Below are 22898 nucleotides of genomic sequence, written 5' to 3'. Positions count from 1 at the left end.
TAAAAACATTTCTGTGAGAGATGACATTGTGGGAAATTTCTGTGCTGGCTTATGAAGCCTTCAAAAGTGCTAGCTGATGTTAATGTTTGCAGGGAGGCGATTTATAGAGAGTTAGAGTGGATTAATTCCTTCATCAGGAGGTAGGCATCCTGGGTCCAAACGGCTATATTAGTCCTCCACTGAGGCTTGCTAAAAGCTGCCAGTCACCCACACATTCTGACAGGCAAGGAAAGTATTTGCACATTTCCGACACAATTCTGTCCACATTTCCCCCCACATTCTGTCATTCAAGAAAGTTCTCAATTGCCTGACTTCTCATGGTGTAGTTCGATTTGGGGGTACTAGAAGACAAGAGTGGAGCTCGATGAGGATGCAGAGAAATCACAAAGCTGAAGGCCCATTAGACACCTATGACAAGTGCTGTAGAGCAAGGAAATGAAGGAAAGTGGGCACTCCAAACATGGTCTTCAGGAGCTAAGAGGGAATTCGCATCCTGTAGCGCTTTTCACTGCAAGCATGTGGCTGTCTCTGTGAATTCTGAACATGCAATGCTGATTATATCCTTAGCAATCGAGTCGGCTGTTCGAAAGCTGGTGGGTATGAACACTGGGGAGGTGCAGGTTGACAGGGCCATTACAACACTGCTCTCTCACTCCTCTGACCCTGGGCGTCTTTTATGACCCTGTAAAAGCATTCACCTACATTAGATGTAGGCCAAACAGGCGGGAAGGAAGGGAAGTAAACCACAGCCATGGAAAAGGTCTGGCTGCAGCTTTAATATATGCCCAAGCCTCTATTATTAATGTGAGAAACAGAGCAATCAGGCCTTCAGACAGACCAGGGACAGCTCCTGGCTTTGGGGTCAGCCACTCGAATCGTGGCAAAATCGACCTGCCAGTCACAGCCCAGTGACAGTTCAGCAGTGAGGACAGACACACCCTGACCCTTAATAAACAGTGCTCAGGTGAAGAGGGGCAAGGCTTCATGATGAGGCTGTCAAAGGCAAGAGTCTTGACGATGAAGATCAGGAGAATCTGAGCTTCAAATGATTCATTGAGAAGAAATTTAACTGCAAAGATACATTCACATTCGACTTAAAGACATCTCCAGTTTAACAACTCCAGGAATGAGAATGTTATTACTTGGACTAAATGGTATCTACAGCTATAATGCCAATCGTAGCATGTCATATAATATTTAATGTTGATATCAAAAGATCTTTAAGACAACAAGTATGACATTTTAATTCTACATAAGTGGAGTCACTATTATGAAGTTGGTCTAGATGGAAAATAGATATTAAAAAATACCTTTGATTGCCATTCTTATATATACACAAATATATGCACTCTGAGTATCTGAGTTTACATCTCTCTTTTTATGTATTAAGTAAACATAAGAGAAACAAATCTAATAACCCCCATAGTAAAGCACTATGTAAAAATCTCACAAAGTACAGTGAATATTTACATATATACACCTGCCTTCTGATTGCTTCTAACAAAGTCAATTATAAGTGCCACTTTACTGTGAAGACTTACGTATTTGATTTTCAACCTTCCAGGGCTTATATTTTCAGGCATGAATACAGTTTATGATGAAAGTATGTCAGTTGACCACCTGCATTCATTCTCTGGATAATTTACTGCCATCACACAACCCCTGATGTACAGTTTGCAGTTTGCATTTGGCAGTGAGGTTGCCAAAAGGCACAGGACAGTTAGAAACAAGCCCTTTAACAGCTGCTGGGGAGAAGTTGCGGTTTTTCTAACCAGATGTTGGAGGTGATGAAAACAGGCTTTAAGGTTTGCTCTATAGCAAGTGGCTCTCCATCTCACAGGTCACAGAGTCATGCCAGTCCGCACCTTTATGGGGCCGCCCCAGCCGTGCTGAATGGCCTCATTGTTCTAGTGAAGTGGGCGGAGTGAAGGGAAAGAGGGCAAAGCAGGGTGTGTAGAGGGAGCAGGGTGTGGGTGCAGGGTGCAGGGTGGAGTCCTGGCAGCTGCTGGGTGTCTGATCTGGACGCGTCTGTGGGCCTGTCTTGTGGAAGACCGGACAGGAGAGTGAGGCAGCCTCCTGATAGGGAGTCACATCTGGCACGAGGGTGACGACTAAGAAAACTCTGTGAGGGGGAAGGAGCAAGCTGGGCAGGGCACAGAGAACACTCAGGGTTTTGTGTGTAAGACTGACCACCTCCCACCCCCACATATGCACCCTGCCCCACCCCAGTCCACTAGACCTCCATGCCTGCAGCCCCTCCATGCAATCGCCCCCGTAATCACAGAGAGTGTATGGCAGGAGAGGCTCAGAGCTGAGTGTGAATGCAGGTCTGTCATAAACGCAGCGCCATAGTCTGGCCCCTGCCCCTCCCCGGTTGTTACTACATGGCCATCTGGTAGAGCTTGTCCGCGGGTGGCGCTGGATAGACTGGTACTGGAAGGGTGGAGGTGGGGGCGGGGGTCCAGTGAGCCAAGCCCTCCAGCATTCCTAAAGGTCCACATCAGTGCTCCGATAGCAGGCAAAACAAACAGAGAGAAGGAAACCCTGTCTAGACAGAACTGCTGCTGGGCCACTACACACGTCGAGGCACTGTTTACACAAGGGGTGGGGGGGGGGGGCAAACTGCTGTCCATAGCCAGGAGAGAGAGACAGACAGAGAGAGATAGACAGGCACAGAGAGAAACAGTTAGGGGGGACAGTGGGCTAAGGGGTGGAAAAAGCGCAAGTGTGCGTGTGTGTGTGTGTGTGTGTGTGTGTGTGTGTGTCTATCTGTCAGTGAGATGGAGACAGCCAAAGAGAGACAGAGAGAAGATGATAGAGGGGAAGCCAGGCTGAATGGGAGAGGTGACAGCATGAAGGGGGAGCAGCTACTCTTGGCCAGCATGGAGAATAATGGAGCCGGTGAGATAAGGAAAGCGAGAGGACATTAGTGATGGGAGAATGAGCAAAGCCAGACGAAGACAAACCCAGAGCTGGACAAGTCTCATTAGTCCTGACATAAAAGAAGTGTGAAAGAGACAGACAGAGAGAGAGAGAGAGAGAGACCATACCATAAATGAGCACCACAGACTCCTCAATGGCGTGCTGGTAGCTGAACTGGGAATCCAGGAGGGTTTGGATCACAAAAGAGCCATAGAAGGTGGACAGGTACCAACCCACGTGCAGATGATCGATGTTCACATGACGAAGGCTCTTCATCATCTCCATTTCATACTGAACTGTGTGCCCAAACTGGGGGTGGTAGGAAAGGACAAGAAGAGTCTATTTTTGGTCATAGTAACACCTGAAAACAGACAATCACAGAGCACTCTGGAAAAAGGGAAATGGGTGTGTAAACAAACAAATCCAAATGGTTCATTCCTAATATTAGACAGACAGACAGACAGACAGACAGACAGACAGACAGACAGACAGAGGAAAAGGCTTTTGAGGACAGCTTTGATTTGCTTTGTCACCAGAGCTGCCCCACAGCAGCTAAAGTGTCTAACAGAAGGGTGCAATGGTAGGCGAGTGTGTATGTGTGTGTGTGTCCATGCATGCATGTGTAGGGGTGTGGGTGTGTGGGTGTGGGTGTGGGTGTGTGTGTGTGTGGGTGTGGGTGTGTATGTGTGTGTGTGTGTGTGTGTGTGTGTGTGTGTGTGTGTGTGTGTGTGTGTGTGTGTGCGTGTGTCACAGATGACCAGTAAAAAGCACCAGGTGCCCTAGGAGTGTGCTCTCCTCTCATTATCCCAGATTATGTTTCACCATAATACTGACAACACTACCGAATACACAAACATGCATGCAGGCAGCAAACGTTACATACACACAAAGATGTACCCACACCTTTAAACTCAGCAGGAATATACAGGTCCTTGAATCCAGTCTCTCAAACTCAGGAGCAGTGAGTGATGGGAGAGTACCAGCAGGACTGGAATTCCAGCTTGCATGTCAAACGCGAGCCCTGTGAGAGCCACCATCTTTGTACCAGAAGCCAAGGGCACCCCCTTTTCATTGGCAATCTCAGTTTACTGACGGGCACAAAACATTCCGTTCCCAGGGGGTTCCTTCCTTATTTATTTATGAAACCATTCCGAAGAGAAAACAACTAGTTCGAGCAAATAGTTGCTGAGGTCGCGGGCCTGGCGCTTTGTTTAGCGCAATGGCAGATCGAAGACGGTGAGGAGGAGCTGGCGAGCAAACCGCCTGGCCTGCTGCCGAGGCATTTGAGCAGTTCGCACGAGGCTGCCCCTCATCTTGGTGCCGAGACAGCTGAGGGAAAACAATGTGGCTTTCGGAGAGCGTACGTAATGACTTCAGAAGCAGCCCGCATCCCACCGCACGGTACAGCTTTTTAACCACGAGTCACCAGAGGAACACAAACTAAAAGAAATGTAAAATAAATAAATAAACAAACAAACAAACAAGTTCTTGGGGGGGGACTCCAACCCCAAAGCCACTAAAGTATTTGAAACAACAACACAAAAAACAAGATAATGAGAGTCTTACCGATGGTGTCCTATAATTAACCGCCTTTTGGCGGGCAAAAACACTGCAGAAATATAAAAGTAGAGCCAAACCAGCTCGATCACAGCATGAAAGAGAGTGGGATTTTCTGTAGAAAATTACAAATATGATCTGAGGCCTCTCTTAACTTTTTAACTTGTAATGTGGGCAATTTAAAATGACGGTTTAAGACAGGCAAGGAGGGCGAAAGCAACGAACACAGAGAATTGCACGACAATCAGATCGGCCATGACGATAGATGACTAAAGTAGCACAAATGTGTGTATGCTTACAAATTTTCCACGGGCTTCTTGCTTACAGGGTGGTTTTTCCTTGGAGTAACCAAGACCACTATCACGCTCAATCACTGAAGCACTACATGCTGAGTTAGAGGCTCTGTGCTGCAGCATTATTTGAGATATGGAAGAGGATAGGAGTATATGGAAGAGGGTGGGAGTGTCTCAGGACCTCACAGCCCTGCTGCACTGTGTTCGCGAGAATGCTCTCCACCAGAGAGCCTACTTACAGAGCAGCTGGAAAGCAACTGGACACTGACAGTTTTTTATTACTTTGGCTCTGTACTCCACACTGGATTTTAAATGAAACAATGACTATGTTATTGCAGTGCAGAATGTCAACTTTAATTCAAAACAAGTAGAAATTCTAAAATGGCTGTATTACAGTCCCAGCAGAGCAGCAGCAGGGAACATACCCAATCACTGGTGACATCTGTGGGTCTCAGACTTCAGGCATTCATTATTAGCAAAGTAGCTAACTGTTGCCAGCAAGCCACTAAACGTGACAACTTCAAATTATGTTAATTTGTCCAACTCCTTATGGGCCCCTGAAATAAGAGGACTAACTATAGAAAGGGCTAGGAGTTCTGTATGATCCGGGCAGATGTAAACACCCTTACAGCTGAACTTCTGCAATGTAACCTCAGTCATAGTTTCATTTCAAACCCAATGGCTTGGAGTACAGAGCCAAAATAACAAAAAGGCTACTCTGCCCAATTACTGCACCACAGACTTGTTTCACATTCACTCTCATTGTGAGGCCAATAGGGTAGCTAAACTACACAAGATTGGATCCATTGCACAAACAAAAGACAAAATTAATTGCTTGGAGTCTGCATACACTCTGTTATTCACTGTCTGCCTTATACCAAAACACCCTTTCAACACACATTTTAATTATGTATAGACATTTATAGTGTTTGGAGGGTTAAGCCTGGGGCATGTGGAGACAGCCTTCACAAAGGCCCTAACACTCCAACACATACAAACACTCTAGAGTTGGCACTTTGCTATGTTCAAAAAAGGCCACTCCAATGTGAATTCTAGGCTAAGGTACAGAATAAGCATGCTTTTGTTCGAACTACATCTTTTTGCTAATCCATAATATAGTGGCTGCCATTGCTAGGTTCAACCATGCACTTTGAGTGGACCTTTCTGCTCAAGACTTCTATTAACCATTACTCAGACCACTGGGGAAGAAACTTATAATTATGTTAAACCTATTTCTATGTGCACCTAGGTCTCCTGTGTAAGTCTACATTCATTTTTCAGCTTGATTACATTAGCTAGCTAATGGAATTAAGAAGCTAACCAAGATGACTAGCACATGCTGTGCCATATGACCATCTTATCTAGTTAAATGAAAGGAAAATTATGTTGTCAAAGTGAATTTCTATTGCAAAGGTACTGTGTATTTGTGCTGTTATCTATACTTTAGCCAGTGCTCTAGAATATACTAGTGAATAGGTCACTATATCTTATATACATTTAAGGAGTTAAAGCCTCTTCTGTTTAACTTAGCTTTTATTTAAGCTGTAACTAATTATACTGTTTTAGTAAAGACCTAAAATTTAATTAGTTTGAATATATTAATTTCATTATAATTCTCTCTCAATTTCCGTAGTGTTATATTTAACATATTTTCTATAAATTGCCTTGTACACTTTAAAAAAACAAAAAGCACTGTACAAATAAAACCTACATTATTAGGAAGAGTGTAAACACAAAACAAAGAGAACATGAGACTTCCCAACAACCACTATGAGGTATGGCAGAGCAGCCAAGAGTGTGGTCCTGTAGGGGATGGTGGTAGAAAGTTGGCTTGGTGTGCTCATGGCTCTGGGGAGTGATGCTCTACATCGCAGCCTTTATCTTGCTTCCCAGAAAGGAATAAGGACCCTGATTCCCAGTTATTAAAAACCGATGGCAGCACCAATATGAGAAACCACCATAATAAAGACATAGCCCAACAGAAAGGAGGAGAATTGCACAATAGTGATAATAAGGACAAAAAATGAAATGCTCAACCACAATAGTAACAGAGTTCATTAATTCACAAGCCCTGTCAAGCACAAACCAAGAGACAGCATACCAACATGCTAGACCATGCTCATGTCAGCAGAAATGTGGATATTCCCAAAAAATTGTATTTGGGCTTATCGGCTCATTGGAGCCATGACTGCTGCATTGTCAGGCCACTATTTAGAGAGAGGGTCTTGGGAATTTATGCAGAACAGGATGGAGAAGAGGATTTGCACACCGATGCATGCAGCCAGGAAGAACAGTATGTCTCCCTTCACACAGCGAAGCAAGGAGGAAAAATATCAAAAAGTCAATATCAAAAAGTCACCCAATTGTGTCACGCCGTATGAGAGGCAGAAGACCACAGTTTGCAGGAATGGGTCTTGGTTGCAACATCAAGGAGAGCAAAGGAGAAATTGACAACAATTGTGCTTTTGGAACCCCACCACCTCTGCCCACCCTAGCCTGATGTGGTACATGGAAGTGCAGGGAGCTGTGGCTGACTAATGCCCCCTATAGCTCACAGCACCTTGCTGTTCCTTTAGAGGTTAAACCTGGAGCATGGACCCTCTGTGTCACAAGCCCCCATAGAACTAATAAGGAGCTGCCTTTTCAGCCCATCTACCCTTGTTTTCTCCTTCGGAATCTCTCTCTCTCTCGCTGTCTTGCTCTCTCTCTTTCTCTCTCTCTCGCCCTCTCTCAAAGAGCTTACAGTCTCAGAGACTTGTTAGAAGACAGATATTCGGCCACTGACAGCTTGTTAGGTGCCCGGAACTGGGCACCTCTGCCCTTCCATGGATATTGAGATCGTACCACCCGAAAAAAAGGGATAAAAAAAGGCACACATTCATCCTTTAGATTCCCTTTCCACAAAGTCAAGGCAAAAAGAACACCATGACTAATTAGATTCCAGCGAAAATGTCTCCAAATCTAATGTGCCCATTCCTGCATGAGTAGGATGGATATCATTATTAGACTCCTGTCAGGTAAACTTGGAGAACAAATAGATACGTATTTCCTGTTTTTGAATTTTTGAATTTAATAACTTTACAATAACTGTATAATCTACATAAAGAAATACATAGAAGAACTTCTTATATATAGTCACTAACTTTCCACCTCTAGCGTTACCCGTGACAGCATGCAATCAGAGACTCAACACAGGGACATCAACTATGATCAGACACAATCAGAAACAGAGCTGGATCTGATAAACTCACACACACACACACACAAATCCATCCACTCACACACATTCCCACCTTCACACACAAACAAACAGTGCTAGTAGATTAAAGTCCCATAGTACACTGTCATTTGACTGTTGTAAAAAAGTTCACGGACATAGAATGGAGAAACCGGTACTAGTGCACAGCCCAGCTGAGCTAAAGAGTTAGAGCTCCATCTAGTGAGAGGGCTCTTCTGCTAAACAATCTTTGAGCAACCACACACACACACACACACCAATCCATAGAGCCACAGCATCGAAATACTGTGCTTTCTTACTCTATTTAAAGGCCATCTGCATTCAAACACCAAGATAAGAGAGTGCACCAAACTGAGACTGGAGAGTTTGCTGGCTCTAGAGGAAATGCAGGCGTTCTTCAGTCAGTGCTAAAACAGCACCTCGTAACAGCAGCTCAATCTGAGGCACGAAGCCCACACCCCGCGCTCTGCTTTCTCTGGCAGGCAGGTCTGGCTGAGCTGCTGGAACCCACCACAAGCTACCCTCTCAGCCAGCCATGTGCTGGGTGCCCAGGCACCGATGGGGGGAAGAGGAGGGTTATTCCCTCCCATCCTCCTCCATGCTCCCTGGCTCCTAATTACAACAGAGAAAGTCATCTTCAGCTCATCATGAACCCCTAGCCAGCCGTCACTCATCTCTCCGCCAAACAGTGGGCCGTATTTCCTGCCTCTGGGTACAGTGAAGGGTAGAGGGGAGGCTCCACACTGCTCTCCCAGAAAGGAGGGGGATGTGGGCAGAGCATATACTTCAGTACAGTGCTGCGCTGATGCACCCAGGCAGAAGCCATGAAGCACATGTATCTTTCTTTCCACCTGTTTCAAACAGGTGCTAACAGAAGCTACTAATGGTTTCTGTTGTGCTAATGACTGACTTTTTCCCTTATTTTTGAATTTTTTTTATGTGAACATGCACAGACTGTTTATCACACAAATTTCCAGGAAAATATAAGTGTGTACAAATTCAGTGCACTAAATTGTGCACTACACATTACACATCAAACATCATTCACATCTGTTTGATACAATTATTTTATATTGGCCTTTTGTCACAGACATAAAAAGCTGACAGGTATATTGGCCAGTTAAGGTCGAATAAAACACAGTGAAAAAACTGGTGCTACAAGGGAATGGACAGTGGCACAGATGAGTTTCACTTGCCCCAACAAGAACTCAGTCGTCGCAGGCAATCAGGCCAATTGTACTGTTGGACCCTGGAGAGCATCTATGGTGAATAGGAAGAAAACAAGTGAGAAAAATGTGTGCTGGCTTTAGGGGATGGTTAGACAAGCATTTCGAAAACATCTTACTGGGTAGAGAGAAAAAACAAAGACAGCAAAAAGAAAAGTGAGAATTAGAGAAAAATGGCAGTAATAAATAAATGCAGGGGCCCCAGGTGTGAGAGCTGAGCCAGAGCTGCCATCTCACCATGTCCACCCCAGGCAGGCCTGAGGAAACAGCTTATATCCGTCACCAAGCTCTGCTTTCTGTCAGGCCCTGAGAGAGACGCCCTATTTTATGACATGAGGGGCCCCCAAAAATAAAACACACCACGATAATGTTCCAGTGCTCTCCGCTTGCGGTGAGGAGAAGATGGCGACCTGGGAGGGGCCCAGGCAGTGATAAGCGTGGTTTCTGGGAACTCCATGCAGTCGACCCTTCCAAAACGAACGTCACAACTGAGACTGGACACGAAGGCGAAGAAAATATGACTTGAGTACCGACCAAGATCGTGCACAGACCAGCACAGCCCAGAAAGCAAGCACGAGAGCCCTCCAAAACCATCCGAGTGAGATGGAAACCGGGTCATGATCTGGGACGGTTATAACAAGATTAAATTATAGGCTAGTGAAGGTGGGATCGCGCTGGGATCAGACTCTTCCTGTTCAGTCACTTAATGCCAAGCCACTCGGTCAAAATCATTCTGGCATCTGTCTTTTTTCTCTGAGTCAATTCCACACCAAAGGAGGGGGTTTACTGGGAGGACTTCTGCTTATAGACTCATATGAATCCAGAGCCAGAATCCTCGCCCACACAGAGGTCAAGATAGTTGAAGATTAGGACCATACCGGGACTGATGGACACAGCTGTAAAGCTGTGTGCACAAACAAGCCCTGGTAAAGCTGTGTGAGCCCTGCTCTCCATGCACCAGACAGAGAATGGCTTGGACTCCATTTGTGTGCTAATGTCCACAGGAGCTTTGTTCTGGCGCCTTTAGCTCCACAAAGCCTTCACAGAAGCAAGGCCCTACATAACCAGGAAAATCCACATTCTCCCCACAAACAAGCCCCTTGCGGTACAGCAGAAATCAACAGCTTTACTGTTACTACTTCCATTACAATTACAAAATACGTATGCATTGTTACAATAAAACTTTTTTATGACCTTTTTTGGTTCTCACAGCTGTGGTTTTGTGGGATATCAATAGCTCATTAGCAGATCATTAGCAAGCAATTATAGGTAAAAAAAAACTAGACGGCTTCAGTTCTTGTTCACACTATGTCCATAAACACTGCTTTGCAGCAGCACTAATTAGATCTTCTGACACTTAAGCTTCAAGTCTGTATGACTGCCACTACAGCAGCTAACAGAATCATCCCTATCCTTCCATTTACTTTAATGTTTAAAAGCCTCTATCATTAGTTCAATTCACAGGGCAGGGAGGTTCTGGTTTTTAAAAAACATATCTGTGTACCAAGTACCAATATCCATTCAAGAGTTTAGCAAGCCGATTGGCCTTCAGGAGACAAAAGATTTGTGGTGCTGCCTGAGTTCTATCTCTCTGTGATCAGCTCTGAGAAGACAAGGAGGCGGTGGCGGAGGTGATGCTGGCAACAAAGCTCATTGCATCATTAATCTATCTGGTCATCAGAGTTCAAAACAAAGCTTTTTCGGCATGCTTTCCTGCGGCCTTTTTCCACTGTGCAGTGCTCAACAGGGGGCTCACTCAGCAAGGGCGGCGCATGCCGCCCAATGAGAAGTTTATCGCCTGTTGCAGATGTACAGATGCATGGGTGCACAAGCCCGCTGAGCAGCCCAGGGCTCTCAGTGCTTCTCGGTCCTCCAGCAATACCCCTCCAAAGCAAGAGGTGCCATCACAATTACAGCAGCAATACACATGCATGCGAGCTCTCCGATTTGGGTCAGGGTGACTGCTAAGAGTCAAGGTCCTCCAACAGCACAGTGCAGGCAGGGCTGGCAGGGGGATCTGCTTCTGCTTTTGCATATCTGATCTAAGCACCAGTCCCATAAGGCAAACAGAAGTCACTTCACTGATGGCATTCGTTGCCTCAAAATAAATCAGGAGAAATAAACACAGATCAATGAATAATTCTGAGCTAATGTGAGGCTGCAACACATGAACGGCACCAATTGAAGAGCTGTGGACCTTTTAGGATTCAGCAATGGAGCAAAACGAAATGGCATGAAAGGGCACGCAATCACGCTGGACCCACAGCAAAGTTATCATTAGTCACTGTGGGTAAACAAGCACACACCTCTGATATAGACAGAGCCTGGCATCTCCTGGACTGCTCTGGCCTTGCCCTGGAACAGGGGCCCCTCAGGGCGGGAGGCAGCAGAACCGCTGAACCGGTTTGGAAACACCAGCCATACAAGCCCTCATTATCAACCCAGAACCATCCTCCAGGCCAGACAAGGTGCAGAACAAGCAAGGCAGCCCAAGGAAGGAGAACAGCCTGGAGTTTGGACTGGATAGAGCGGGGGGGGGGGGGGTTTGTTATGCCAGAAACATGCCGGAGAGAATGAATCAAAGTTAATACTTCTGGGCTATGGTAACAGAAAGAACCAGGATTGTGGAGCGTGCCAGGGGAAGGCTGGCACATGGCTGATCTGATCTAACCAGAGCTTACGTGAGGCTCTAATCTGTGTGACATGGCCAGAGTGGGGAGGTGTGCTGGCTGCCAGTGGGTGAGCAGAAGGGCTGTGTGCCAGCACTCTGTCGTTGAGCGATTCATTAGGCATGCTTCCACTTCACAACATCACAGCCCAATTCCTAGTGCCAACGCTTCATAGCACCTTTAAACCTTCCAGATCTAGAATAAGTAAGGAATGGATTCATGGGTCACAAAACCTGTGGTAATCCGAATGGACTGAAGAAATAGTATGCTCATGCAGGGTGAAAAGCAAGAAAAAAAGGGAAGCTTGCTATGAAAACTCCTGGGGACTGGTTTTCTGTCCCTTTAAGTTACTATATGCACATAGAACTAGATCATAATGCGGTGCTGTAATGGGAAACATAATTTAAGAAATAAATGGGTGTGCCGAGAAATGATAATTTTGTCCACTAAAGTGAGCATTCCATTGGGCATACACCAGTCAGAGAGTCAACAGTGATGTCTCCCTTACACATGTATTATTATGACTTGTTTGGTTTGTTTGTTTGTTTGTTTGAAATGTATGACTATGTCCAGAGAGTTAACCAGGCAGGATAAACTGGAAGCATCTACCACCTTCCAGAATGTTAAATGCATGGAACTAAGCATGTGTCCTAAATCCAGTCTAATGTTCAGCAAAGTCCTCTCCAGTCCTTAAAGGTTCTACAGCGATATTACTGCTGAGATGATCACAAGCAGAAATGTAATCAATCATATCTCAATGCAACTTATTCAAATAATAATCATGCTGAAAAGCTGTCTCATGATTTGACAGCAGATGTGAAATGTTTTTGGAGAAATTTCATTTTTTTTATAAACCACTACTGACACCAAAGTCATCTGACCACAGTTTGGACCACACACACTATAACAACATAAGCACAAAATGAGAGCTATATTCAGAAAAAGCTAACCTAAAATATCAATCCGATCTAAGAGCATCTCTGAGTGTGATGCCGTCAGTTTAACACACCAGGTGCAGGGAACACCATGACAAAGTAAGTAATGCAAACAAAAGCTGTAAGCAGTATCTTGGGGAAGAAGAAGAAGATTCAGGGCAGCTCTTTGTGATAGACAGGAGAGGCCTGGGCACCTCTTGCCTGTGGTGGAAGTCGTTTCTCACTGGTTAATGGCAGGTGCTGCACAGCGACCGTCATTTCAAGCACGGCCCACACTTACTGATGCATGGTGGTCTGACCACCTCTGAGTCCCTGGAGGCCTCCTTAGTCATGCGGTCCATGAGGATTCTGATGGTGGTTGATGGGAAACATGGGGCCTGGGCTCAGAAAAGCAGAGCATGTAGCAACCGTCACTACAAGCAGGAAGATCAATCAGAGCATTTAAATAATCAATAAGACGAGAGAGGAGCAGTCAGGCCTCGGGACAGAAAGAGGCATAAATCAGGTGGCAGCTCCTACCATCTGTCAAGCTGAGGCAAGTTATGTCCATAATGTACACACTGTACATCACAGACATCCCCCTAAAGAGAGCATGACACCCCCACCCATCCCTGCCACAGTCACACCGTCACCTCATATGTTTTTCTCTCCAGCAAGAATCCAAAACCATCCTGCAAATCTGTCCGCCCCTGAGCGGTAGCGAAGAAGTAATGTTCTCCTTGTCAGCCAAATACAAACTAACAAACAGCTTAAATGAACTATCCATTCCCAGCACACCCTCAGCTCAGCCAATGCTAATCATGAAGATCATTTAAGCCTGTGCATTGAATACTCAAATTCTCTGTGAGGAAATATGGGCCTCAGCTCATTTCCGACAGCAGGAAGCTGCAATCTTTAAATCACATGCACTTATATTTATGTGTTTATCAGAAAACCACACACTCATTTTTATTACTCTCTCTCCCTCTCTTGATTGATATTACATAATCTCATGGTCCCATACTGCCACCCATTGGAGGACTGCAGTACTAATGCTACATACCACATATCTCATTAACCTTGCTTATATTATAGCAAACAGCATGTGCTTCGGCCATATGACGGCCCTCTTTCATGTCTCCATTATCTCCCTTTTTCTCTCTGGCACAGCCTCTAAAACAAACGGGAAACTGCATGGTGGCATCCAATCTCAAGATGCGTTATGCTTCATAGTCCAGTTCTTAACAGCCTGGTGTATGAGGTTTGTCTATCCCAGCAATTAATAAATTTGCCCTGCCCCTGCCCCTGCCCCCAAACCACACACCTCACAACACACACCTCATTCATTCCCCCATTTTGCAAGTACCAGCGACAGCCTATTACAAAAGCACCTAATGAAGTTCTAGTGAGCAAGCTTTCCATTGCGTCTGCACTACTGCACTGCACTACTGCCTATGTCTGGGGCTCCAGAGTGCACTGTAATTACCGTCACTGCTAAATCAAGATAATAGAAAAGACCCAGGCCAGTGCCACTGGGGAGAGGTGGCGCTATGGAGGAGCCAGTGGTCGACGGCGGGTACGCGGGTGGGGGCAGGCCAGCTTCCAACCCCTGGTACTGCTGTGTCAAAGTGATGTAGCCATGCTACACAGGTGTTGCCCAAGGGTGGTTGCTACAGCAAAACCAGGTCAGTATCAACAAGCAAAGGGAACACATTCACGGCAAATTCTGCAGTAACCTGGGTAATGAATATTGGTTCAAATGGACATCAAACAACAAACCACTTACAGATATTCAGGGATGTATCACATGTAAAAAGAATAGAAAGCACAAGTACACCAGCACATCACGGAAGACAAGGTAAAGCTCAGTAGAGATCTTTTCCTGTGTCCTGCTCCAGATGGCTGTGGGGAGGATGAAGACTGTGTTTTCACCCACAGAAGCACAGCATGCCTTGGAAGCCAAACCTCTCGGCCCCACACCGGATCAGACCACGCACGGCGCCTGGATCAGGCAGTGCATGCCGCACCTGCTCACAGTGACAGCTGGGCTCGGGACCAGAGATAGGCAGATTATCAAATACCACCCATCACATCGCCTGTTTCCAACAGACAGCATTGAGCCATGAGGGGGGGGTCATACAAGCATACAAGAAGAAACGGGGAGGAAGGAAGAAAGAGCGGAATGATGAGAGAGAGCGAGAGAATGACAGAGAGTGAGAGACAGAGTAAGAGTGTGTGAGTGAGATATGGTATGAGCAGCTGGAAGCTGCTGGCTGGGTCCAAGCATGGATCCCAACTTAGTGGTCAGACCTTATTTCGCCATAGCAGTGCAGTAAACAGGCAGCATGCATGGGGCTGGCATGAGTGGGGCCAGCATGAGAGGGGCCATGTGAGAGGACCCCGCGTGAGTGGGGCTGGTGTAAGTGGGGCTGGTATGAATGAGGCCCGTGTGAGAGGCATCCATGTGAGAGGGGCTGGCGTGAGAGGGGCCAGAGCTGCAGATGGCTGGGTGTTGGCATACCTCCTGTCTCAGACCAATATGGTGCAATATGTGCAGGTATTAGATTTTCACCAATTTAACACATTTTTACAGCTGAGACAAGATCATTTTTGAAGGCATCTGGGAGAGGGTCATTTCCCTCAGTTAACTGCTTCTCAGTCGCCTCCCTTAAAGACCCTTAACAGCACTGCCTAACTGCTGCAGTGGGCCACTCCTCCTCTGAAGTCAAATAAACAGACTCCACTGCCCCGACTCCACTTCTCCCTCAAGGCCGACACCTCTAGGAGGCAGAGCATGACCAGGAGGCGGGACACGGTTATAGCGGGTCACCAGCTGCTCTGAAACGAAAACGTCCTCTTGGCAAAAAGGCGGGGCATGGGAGAAGATGTGACGGGCTCCCATAATGCGCTAATAAATTAGATGACCATCTGGTGGGGGGAGGGGTGCAGGTCATTAATAAGCGAATTTACATTTAGCAGCCTATACCATTCAAGGCATGAAGTTTGGCATATGAGTGCTGTTTAAATAGTTATAAGGCTCCGTCATTCCCACAGCTGCAGCAAAGGTGTAAGTGTCAGAGATTTGCAGCGCTAACGAAGTAGCTCCAGGAAAGACCCCCTGCACCCCTGCGTTTTCATTAACCATCATCATTAATTAACATTTCATTAACTGATGCACTGGCAGGTCCATGTACACACTGAGGTAGAGCAGGAGGGGTGTGTCTGCCACATATATGGTGATATGGGAGCTAGACACACTGCACACTGACGGCCTCCGCTGTGCAGCACAGCTGGTGCACTTGGAGGACACTTACTGTTTAGGTAAGTGCTATCCATCCTAACTAGACACACCACAAGAACCTACTGACAGATAGTACCAGGCTATCAGAACAACTGAAACAGAAAAATCTAATCCAATCATGTAAACTCCAATGTATATCTTATATATTAGCCTTACATTAAAATAAATTAATTTTGTAAATAAAAATACAAATGCATTCTGAATAAATTACAAATTAAATGCTGGGTAAGTGTGTCTTTGAGAAGTTTTTCATCAAAAGTGAGTAATGTTTAATAACATATCCTATCATGCTATTTGGTACTCTGATGCACCTCTAAAGCATATACAGCATCATCGGAGAGACATTCCTTTACCTCCCTCCATTCTCCTTCCCTGTTCTCCCTCTCTTCCTCCCTTACTCCTCTGGGAGTTGTGTGTCCATTATAGTTTTAATAACACCCCTGCCATCTTGCTCTCTCCAGCCCGATTGGCTCTCTGGTTCCCTGGCTACACCCACACATTCACAGCCCATAAAACCGGAGCAGAGTAGAGCATGCCATGGCCCTCGCTCACCTAGAGCGAGCCCATGCTATGTGGCGGGTGGCAAGACGATGAGGCAGAGTTCGATAAAACAAGGAGGCCAGTGGGAGCAGCGCCCCTGCTAAGGGCCGCGGCAGAGCTACGCTACAATTTACCACACCTTTTACTAGCCGCACTTATTGACAATGACATTTTTCACCTTTAGTGATCACTGAAGTGCTGGCAGGCGGTAAACTCTGGAAGGATGGACAAAGCCAAGCAGAGTGGTATAACATAGGGCTGCACACCTGGAAACCTTAAAACAGGATGGACAAAGTGAGTGCAGCCAAGGTTTTCACCACTGCTCTGAGCTCCACTTCACTCCATGTTTCCAGGACTAAGCAAATGCCAATCAGTATTCTTGTGTATTATGAAAACAGGCTGAAGCAACCAGAAACAGGCCAAAGCAGTCTGGAATAGGGTGAAGCAGACGAAAACAGTTAAGCATTATGCAATAAATTTATGCAGAGGTAAAGCAGACTGGAATAGGCTGAATCAGTCTAGAATAGACTGAATCAGACTACAAAAGGATAAACCAAGACTGAAATAGGGAAAAGTAGGCTGGAATAAGGTGAAGCAGGCTAGCAGAAGCTGCTTCACCCTAAAAAAAAAAAAGGTGAAGCAGTTGGGAACAGGGTGAAGCAGAGTGGAGTACAATAAATCAGAATAAAAAAGGATAAAGCAAGACTGAAATAAGGTAAAGTAAGATGAAATAGGGTGAAGCAGACTAGAAGAAGCTGCAGCAGCTTCAGCTTTGGGGTGATGCTTTAGGTTGAAGTTCCTGTCTCACTCTTGGCAAGAATGACTGTAGCTCAGTGTACAGAGCTTCAAAATGGCCGTTGGAATCCTCACTGCTGCCCGAGATGTTTCACTATCACACTGCACAGACACAACATCTCCACTGCACTCTCACGGCTGCCAAATGAATAGGGAGCATATGCTGAGGTGCTAACTGAGTGTGCGTGACATTATGTCGAGCCTTCATGCCAAGAATGAAGGCAATTACCTTAACATACAGGCCGGAGCTGAAAGCACTCATGCTGCTCTAAATCATGTCTGTAGGGCTTCTCACGTTCTGCCCTGCCTTGTACAGTTTGGGTGGGGGGGGCTTCCCTGCTGTAATGCAAATGCTCCTGATCATAAAGGACTCGTTAATTAGCTAAGTAATTGAATGTTGGGTGGTGGCACTGCAGGAGCACCTGTGTGAAACCATCAGTAAAGGACCAGAGGAAGTGCTGACAGCTGGGATCTAAATCAGCGGTCATCTCACTCTGGTGCGCCTTCTGTGCTCCACCTGTTAGTCAAGGATTCACTTTATTAAGAGAAGGCTCTTCAGCCAAGAGAGAGCTTGACATCCTTGACATGCTCTCAGTCTGAAGCGCTAAATACCCAGAAACTGCTGTGAATGCCCTGAATTTGTACCACTGCATTGCATTTTATCAGTATCTTAAAGTTTAATGAGCCATTACCTACATTTCACTGAAGATGGACACATTTTAAAGAGTTCAATTCCTGACAAAGCTCTTGGCACAGGCAGGTGACTGTCTGTCTGTCTGTGTGTGTGTGTGTGTGTGTGTGTGTGTGTGTGTGTGTGTGTGTGTGTGTGTGTGTGTGTGTGCGCGCACGCACATGCACATGCAGATATCTTGAAACAGAGGCAGGTCTGCAGGTACAGCCCATTCTTTTTCTGTTGCCAGTTCCATGGAAGCCCTGAGGGCTTTGAAGTCCTTTCACAACTAATCCATCACAAGAATAGCAAGGCATTTCAGCCCTCCTTTGGCTGTTACGTGTGTGTGTGGGGGGGGGGTATTTCTTTCTTCTAGGAGGCTGCAGCCCCTATACTCAGATTACAAGGGTTCTCAGTCCCCCTTGGCCCTACCCTGCCTCGCACATCCTCTCGCTACTGCTCTCACTCCCTCAGCTGAGTACAGGGTTCACTTCTGCTATGCGGTAACTTACTCACTGCTTACCGCTTCTCATACAAGATTGTGTTTGTGTACGTGTGTGTCTTTAAACAAAAAGAAAGAAAGAAAGAAAGAAAGAAAGAAAGAAAGAAAGAAAGAAAGAAAGAAAGAAAGAAAGAAAGAAACAATGAACGAACGAACCATCTAAAACAGAATCAGTGCATTAATACATATTTTGGTATAAGGGTTCCATCTATCTCCAAATCTGCTCATAATTTACAAAGTCTAAAATGCAAACAAATTAAGGCAAAGCATTCATGCAGTATAAGAAGCAAGTAATGGCACAGTCAGTCTGACTCATCCTGATGAGCGGGGCTTTTACCTGGCTACTATATATGTTTTCCTTTTAGAAGTGAACAGATTTTTTTACCATCTTATTGCTGCAAATCTAACAAAAAACATTTCTGGACTGAACCATCCTTGTGCCTCATGCAAAGACAGCAGAGTAAAGTTCCAAGTCCTTGATGTCAGATATATAACTATTTAATATGTACATGTAAGTAAATCTGAAGCGCCTGCATTTTGGTGGGTTTTCAGGCCTCTGAGTGCTGGTTAGAGTGCTGGTTTTGACCAACCCAGGCTGGATCAGACAGGAAGATACTGCTATTAAATAGCTGTTTAATGCTTTTCATGCCAACCAGCATTTTTGTACTCACAACTACAACAATTTAAGCTTAGTAGATATCAGCCAGAGAACTATTGCCATTATTATTGGCAGACTGTCCAGTATTCTTTTAATCAGCCTGAAAATCAATGTTTGTGACATTTTTTTTAAAATGTTAATTAATTGGTGAAGTTATGTTTGTGTAGTCTATAATTCAGTGTTGTCTAACCATAGACTGCTTGTACAAAGGAAATGGGTAAACAAGGGTGAAGCTAAAACACTAAGCTAAAACAGTCAAGTGGTAGTGGTGTGTGACAGAAAGTGATAGAAGCATAATTTATCACTATATTCAATAACATCATTAATCACTCACCCTCGTCCAAGTCGGCATCATCCTCCGTGTGCTTGGGGAATGGGAAGCAGTTGGTGATCTCCAGCCAGTCTTCCACCCTCAGGCCCAACAGGACCCCCTGCACAACCTCACTGCACTGGCCCTCCTCCTAGTAGTGCTGAATGATCTTCAGCACCACCTATGTGGACAGACACACACACACGCACGCACGCACACAAACACGCACTCTTCAGGAGAGGCGAGGGTGTTGTGCAGTAAGTGCCATGCTACTCTCAGAAGGCTGTAATTAAGAGTGGAAGCAGAGAGGCAGTGCATTTCAAAGAAGTGTGGCTGCATCCTCCCGTCCTCTCCGTGACCCCTTAAATGAAGCAAGGGGATGGAATAGGTCAATTGTCGCACTGGGATCACTGAGCGGGGCGGCTGGTGAGCTGCCAGAACACACAGCCCTGCTGCTTTTTTAATACAGAAATCTAATTCATCTCTGGCAAAGCAGAGCAGTGCTTCTATCCTGCCAACAAAGCACTATCGATCTCACGCATCTGAGAGCTCTGCTCAAACACCACCAGCACATACTACCTCATTTAGGTCAGTGTGAAAATACAAATAAAGGAAAAAAATCATGAGACAAAAACAGGGGCCAGTGTGCTAAGAAGAGCTTTGTTAGGGCGGAACCGGAGATGGTTAAAGATATCACAAAGCATCCTGATGCAAAGACCTTTGATATGGGCACATGGTTAGGCCTACAAAGGCTTGACCAGGATGGGGAGAAAACTGGGGCTAAAAAGAATGAAGAAAATCAATACAGCACACACATTTATTATTCTGGAACAGCCACTTCACCTTGAGCTTGTTCTTAGTGGCAATTTCTCAGAGACCAATGGATGCTTGAGCCACAGGTTCTGCCGGAGAAAGCTTCAAAGGTGAACTGAAAGGACTAAAAAAGGTGAACTGAAAGGTGAACTGAAAGGACTAAAAGGCAAGACCAAACAATCTCCAGCATTCAGTGATTGTTCACTTATAGAAATCTAGGCCCGGCTGCAGTGATGAACTATGGGCTGGAATTGCAGCGTGGCTCTTCCCAGATCAAGCGGCTGGATCAGGCCAGACAGGCAAAGTGCCAGTTGCAGCCGGCTCTTTCCCAAAGGTGGAGGAAATGCAGGGAGAGAATTCCTCGCAGCCGGAGGAGGGGATTAAATCATGATCCTGTGAGAATCACTCTCACAAAGCACCCCACATTGCTGAGCGCTAATAAGTGCTATTTCCGGGACTAGTGGGACTGCATCTATTTTGGAGGCTAATGAAGAGGCCTAGGCGCAGATAAAGGCCTACAGAGTAATCTCTGTGTGTCAGTAGTACTGCACACTACAGCGCTACACCCCAGACTATAGTGCTGCACCCGAGGCTTCAGCACACTGAGGAGAGGCATGAAAGTATAGTGCCAAGGCCCTCATTAGGAACACAACACAACACACTCTTCCAAGGTTTCTGACAAAACAGCCAGCAAAGTCATAAACATGTCTGACTGCAACGGGACTTTACACTCGTATTAGACTTCAGCAAGCCTTCCGTCAGCTGACCTGGCAAGCAGGTGAGGCTGCTGCTCAGAGCCAAGAGACCCATAAAGACAAATTAGTCCATTTTGTCCCTTCCTGGAAAGCTTGGCAAGGCACAGTAAGCTGATGAATCCATCCTATTAGCCTTTGAAAATACCATTTCATTCATCCACTAACTTCTCACTTCCAGCGCGTGTGACCTGTAGAGAGTAAATAACTGTGGCAGGTTGAGGGGCTCAAACCCAGAAATGGCAGTGCAGGCTCAACTCCAATCCAGCTCATCTCCATCCTTGTGATCACAGCTGTCCTGGAGGCTTGAGGAAAGTAGAGTTGACCCTGATAGCAGGCAACACTGGCCCAGGGGCCCTCGGTTGAGGCTCCAGTACCTTGGTGAGGTCAGCACTGGCTCCAGGCAAAGCCCAAGTGTCCAGTGCACATCTACCTCCTACCCCCACCTGAGCAAGAACACTGAACAGTGATTAAAAACTGGCCAGATGGCCAGAAAGATCATGTCATACAACAATAAAACTTTTTTTTTTAATCTTGCCATAACTCTAAATGAATGGCTGAGACTGGGGGCTCTCTCCCAGGTCTGCTGTGACTGGTGGCCTGAATTCACATGCACCACAGTGTAGAGAATGTGACTGGAAAGCAGAACAGAGCAGGGCCGCGTTCCTGACCGTGTGACAGCACCCTGCTGAGCAACGCGGACAGGGCATGTTCACAGTCCCCCAGAGACCTGTTTATATGGGCAATTAGCAGCAAGCTGACATTACAAAATCTCAAGATCTCAAAATGAGTCCAGCAGAGCATAGCACAAGACCAAGAGCTTGTCCTGGGCTCTGGGCAAGCAGTTATAACAAACACCAACAACAATACCGATGACAACAACAATGGCGACAACATCATACCAGAATGGCACCGTCTAACTCATGCAGGCGGATTAGCAAAGTCTGAAGGGCAATGCTGCAATATGTTTAAAAGAATTCTTTGAGAGCTGAGAGTTTTGCCATGCCTGTGGCATCAGCAATGACGGGTGTACTTGCACAGGCAGTCATTGTCTCTTGCGACAGATGCATCCATGCTTACTTCAAACCGAAATACTGATGCTGCTCACCCCTGGGTTCAAGCAAATCACAATCATATGCAGGCTAGAGACATGAGACACAACACCTAGAAGCCAGCCTTAGCCCTGCAGCCACATCAGTAGAATGAGGCATATCTAAAACTGCCCAGACCTTCGCAGATGTCCAGCCCCCCGACAGAGGGCAGAGCACGGCCATGACAAAGTCCAGCCCCCCAGCAGAGAGTGGAGCAGGGCCATGACAAACTTCAGCCCCTGCAGCCAAGGGTGGAGAACGGCTGTAACAGAGTCCAGCCTCCAATCAGGGGTGAAGCAGGGCTGTGACAGAGCTGGTTGGTCACAGGTTGCCATGAGAAGAGAGGAAGAGTGGAGTTCTGGGGCCTCCATCAGGCACACTAAACCTTCCCCACCCACAAGGGAAGGGGGTGTCTCGGCACTGAACAGTTGCTCGCATAGGGAAACAAACCTGTCCTTATCAGTCTGTTCCCTGACTGCAACAACCACATGGGTTTACTATGAACTTTTTATAGAACTAGTGAAAGTTATCATTAAAGAAAATATGTACATTTGAACTGAAAAGCTAAACTTAGAAATTAAAATCATTAAAAATTATTTCAAGGAAGTCAGAGGGGCTGTATGAAGCTACGACTTTGGCTGCATTGA

At 46.0% G+C, this 22898-nt stretch overlaps 1 protein-coding gene across 1 annotated transcript in view; it reads right to left on the bottom strand.

Annotated features, from left to right (window-relative positions):
* Positions 1-22898, bottom strand: part of LOC113586992 (eukaryotic translation initiation factor 3 subunit H-like) — a 29720-nt gene that overhangs the window by 1113 nt on the left and 5709 nt on the right. Inside the window, exons 2-3 of the mRNA XM_027025456.2 lie at positions 19620-19776; positions 3051-3231 (exon numbers count right to left, since the gene is read on the bottom strand). Of these exons, the coding sequence (XP_026881257.1) occupies positions 3051-3231; positions 19620-19640 (202 nt within the window). The 5' untranslated portion in view covers positions 19641-19776. The remainder of the gene's footprint in view (positions 1-3050; positions 3232-19619; positions 19777-22898) is intronic.

The sequence above is a fragment of the Electrophorus electricus genome, chromosome 8 (assembly GCF_013358815.1).
Source record: "Electrophorus electricus isolate fEleEle1 chromosome 8, fEleEle1.pri, whole genome shotgun sequence".
Taxonomy (NCBI): Eukaryota; Metazoa; Chordata; class Actinopteri; order Gymnotiformes; family Gymnotidae; genus Electrophorus; species Electrophorus electricus.
Note: the sequence above shows the minus strand (reverse complement) of the source record. Positions and strands in the feature narration are given on the sequence as shown.